Genomic DNA, 4,159 nt, shown 5'->3' with positions numbered 1-4,159 from the left:
AGTCCTTTTCAGCCATATTTTCACAGGCTCCAGGCTGGCTCTTGCTCACCTGGACCACAGTTACGAGTCCTTGCCCTCATAAACAGTAGAATGGAGCCACACTGGTGTAGCCCATATTGATCTCTTTCACTACTTGCCCCCTCAGATTGATAGCAGAGCCTCTTTCCTTGAGATTCCTAAGGGATATATTGGATAACTATCCACTGTGCCTCCTAAACTCCTGCTGATACATACCAGAGCACACATTTTAGCCCTTCTCTTCAAGCTTAATCTAAAGGGAATGCATCTTCTACCCCCAGTCCCCCTCAGCACACTGATGCCTATCTCCAAAGAATGACCCTCCTCATAAATCTTATTTCAGTCTTCAAAAACATTACCAGCTCTTTTCAGTCTCAGACATGGGCACACCGCAGAAGGATGTTATTAACAAGTCAGATGCACCCGACACCCTATTAGTGGAGAAGCATGCAGATTATATAGCATCCTATGGCTCAAAGAAAGATGATTACAAATACTGTATGTCTGCATATTTGAGAATGAGTGGCATCTATTGGGGTCTGACTGTAATGGATCTCATGGGACAACTACATCGCATGAATAGAGAAGAAATTCTGACATTAAGTCTTGTCAACACAAGTGTGGTGGAATAAGTGCTAGTATTGGACATGATCCTCATCTTTTGTACACTCTTAGTGCTGTCCAGATTCTTACTCTCTATGATAGTATTAATGTTATTGATGTAAATAAAGTTGTGGAATATGTTCAGAGTCTACGGAAAGAAGATGGTTCTTTCGCTGGAGATGTTTGGGGTCCCACTAAGCAGCTGGTCTAACTGAAGTTAATGGTCTGCTGGAAGTTCCAGCATGCACTGTGCTAGTTATATCAGCATACAGGAGTACTGGAACAGAGGGGGCCAGTCTAAAAGATAGGGCTGAATACAGTACAGGCAGGAGAGACCAGCTGCTTCATGGGATGTGAAAATCTACTTTTATATAATAGGGAGAAATTGACGCAAGATTGTCTTTTTGTGCAGTGGCAACTTTGGCTCTATTGGGGAAGCTGGATGCTATTAATGTGGAAAAGGCAATCGAACTTGTTTTATCATGTATGAACTTTGATGGTGGATTTGGTTGCAGGCCAGGTTCTGAATCCCATGCTGGGCAGATCTATTGTTGCACAGGATTCCTGGCTATTACTAGTCAGTTGCATCGAGTAAATTCTGATTTACTTGGTTGGTGGCTTTGTGAACGACAGCTTCCATCAGGTGGACTCAATGGAAGGCCAGAGAAGTTACCAGATCTATGCTATTCTTGGTGGGTGTTGGCTTCCCTAAAGATAATTGGAAGGCTTCATTGGATTGACAGAGAGAAACTGTGCAGTTTCATTTTAGCATGTCAAGATGAAGAAACGGGAGGATTTGCGGACAGGCCAGGAGATATGGTAGATCCTTTTCATACTCTATTTGGAATTGCTGGATTGTCACCTTTGGGAGAAGAACAGATTAAACCTGTTAGCCCTGTGTTTTGCATGCCTGAAGAAATACTTCGGAGAGTGAATGTTCAGCCTGAACTAGTGAGCTAGATTAGATTCCTTGATGCAAAAGGTGCTTAGTGTAGTTTTACTGTTTTAACATTTCAGTATTTGAAGTGCTTAACAACCTTAATGGCTGCCATGTTAATATTTTATACATGAATTGTGTTGATTTTAATAAATTATATAATTATACATATTGTAAATTAGAGACCTTTATTGTATCTTCAGCTTTCCGTTTTCTTCTGGAATGCTGTTATTCTGAGAGTAATATTTTGTTTATGCTTCAATGTATCTATCTTGTCTCCATAACAGCAAACTGAGTTGAACTCTATTTAGCTGATGAAGTCTTGTGTTCTGATTTTCCCATGTACTCCCTTGATATGTTATATATAACTATAGTTAATATAAATTGGTCTTTGTCAATGAGAATGTTAACTGATAAAGAATTGTTGAACCCTATAGGAATTAAAAGATGAAAAAGAAAAACCAAAACACAACATTACCATTTTACTTCCTTGGTGGGAGTAAAGGGTTTTCAAGAGTCTTGTAACTACTTTTCAAACATTCCTTTTTAAATTCTGCATATAGCCTGGCAGTTTCTTTGGAATACATCCCTTAGGGTATCTTGGTGTCTAAGATGAAACTTCCGAATTAAAGTCCTGTTACTCAAATAAATGTTCACAAAACAGTAATAAGTAGACATTTGAATGTATTAGTCTTCACTGATAGGCATTATTGACTTGTACATATGAATTTAGGGTTAGTGATCTGTAGAGAGGCCCCTAAGTAACAAATAAATTAATTGTTCTTTATGCCCTCGATGTAGATCTTATCTTGATACCCTCACAGGCCTAGTGAGTGAAGAGGTGAACAAGAGAAGCTTTTTAATTGTTCTTCAAAAATTCTGTAGCTAGTAAATCAAGTGGATTCCAGAATACAACATATGTGTTATTTGGATTGGGAAGGCATTTTCTCATAGAAAGAACATGGTAAGTAGTTCAAGATGAGTGTCTGATGAACGAATTAAACAATGATCAGGTATCTAGGCTATCTCTAAGGAATTCAGTTATGTCCCTAAAAGTACTAGCCTGTAATCTGAATGCTAAGAACAGAGTGACATATGGTTTTGGGAGAAGAAGAAGAGGGTTTTTTTCCTCTCTTAGACTGAGTTGGACAAAGTGTTTAGCCAGTTTGGCTTTGGTATACTTTTTTTTTTTGCGGTAAGCAGGCCTCTCACTGTTGTGGCCTCTCCCGTTGCGGAGCAACAGGCTCCAGATGCACAGGCTCAGCGTCCATGGCTCAAGGGCCTAGCCGCTCCGCGGCATGTGGGATCTTTCCGGACCGGGGCACGAACCCGTGTCCCCTGCATCGGCAGGCGGACTCTCAACCACTGCGCCACCAGGGAAACCCTGGCTTTGGTATACTTTTACCTCCTTTTTTTTTTGGATACCTTTGTCCTGTCTCCTTGTGCTCAGGCACCTATTTACCCAGTATACTAATAGTTTTCTAAATCCCAAGCCCAGCCTTCTTTTCAGAGTTTTCTACATTCCTAATTCACCTCCCCTTTTCAGTAACACAGTTCACATCAGCACCACTCACTGATCTAAGCTGGAGATAGCAGAAAGTGTTATGATTGAATTAATTCACACTAATGTTTAGATGGCTGGAAATAGTTTAAATAGTTTATCCGTGCTGGAAATCCAATATTTGCATTTAAAAAGAGGTTTATTAATCCAAATTAATTTAATCTGTGAAGGAATGAGTATCTTGCATAGGGCCTGGGATATGTTAAACTTTCAATATTATTTGTTGAATGAATGGATGAATGTTGGGCTTTCAGGCAGTATAAAAAAATGAAGTGAACATTTTGTGCAATTTAGGGAAGGTATTTTTAGGTAGGGGTGGCATCTTTTTAGACTTACCAGCTCTACCTTCAGGGTCAGCTCCTTAGACTGTTTTGCTTTTCAAAGTTCTAAAGGTAAAACCCATAGAGTATTTAAAAATCTAAACATTTTTACAACTCACAAATGGAAGTAGAAAACAAAGGCAGTGGGAAATTGGGGAGTTGGGATTGGGTCAGGAATTGTAATGGCAAAGGTACTTGTTAGTCCAGATTTGTAAAATTGAGGGACTCTGAACTGAAATACAATATGAGTAGAGTGTAAAAATTAGATTTGACTTCATGTTTATTTAGCTTTTTTGGTGTAAATTATCTGTATCCTTTTATCAAGACTATGTAACATGAGCTCCTTGGTTTCTTTCACAGCTATTTTGCTTCTCTAAATAACCCAAACTGTGACAGAGACTGGGCTCAATGAGGGAAAGAGAGGAAAAAAAAAAAAAAAAAAGGAAGGAAATTTGCCTTGTGTCCCAGCAGTCACAGTCAGTATATGAAGAGGAGGCTAATGAACTTGCTTGAGCTACACCGTAGGTTGTGAGTTAGGGCTGGTGCCTTTGAACTGCTTCACTCTGCCCAGACGCTAGGTAATCTGGACTGAAAAACAATGAAAAAGGCAGTATGGAATAACATATACTAATAAAGTACCTGAAGTTACTATGTATTCAATGCCAGGTAAAATAACTCTTCACTACCATAAAGAGCAGTGGGTATAGCTAAACTTTTCCA

The 4,159-nt window shown here is 39.3% G+C and overlaps 1 protein-coding gene across 1 annotated transcript; it reads left to right on the top strand.

Moving 5' to 3' along the window:
• Nucleotides 1–397: 397 nt before the first annotated feature.
• On the top strand, nucleotides 398–1,665 carry LOC309837313 (geranylgeranyl transferase type-2 subunit beta-like). The gene is given in 3 exon segments (XM_082677785.1): nucleotides 398–612; nucleotides 615–808; nucleotides 1,000–1,665. Coding segments are annotated over 3 exon segments (990 nt in total). The 5' UTR covers nucleotide 398; the 3' UTR covers nucleotides 1,582–1,665.
• Nucleotides 1,666–4,159: the final 2,494 nt, after the last annotated feature.

The sequence above is a fragment of the Grampus griseus genome (assembly GCF_964374135.1).
Source record: "Grampus griseus genome assembly, chromosome: 1".
Classification (NCBI taxonomy): Eukaryota; Metazoa; Chordata; class Mammalia; order Artiodactyla; family Delphinidae; genus Grampus; species Grampus griseus.
The sequence above is the reverse complement of the archived record's forward strand: the minus strand, read 5'-3'. Positions and strand labels throughout refer to the sequence as shown.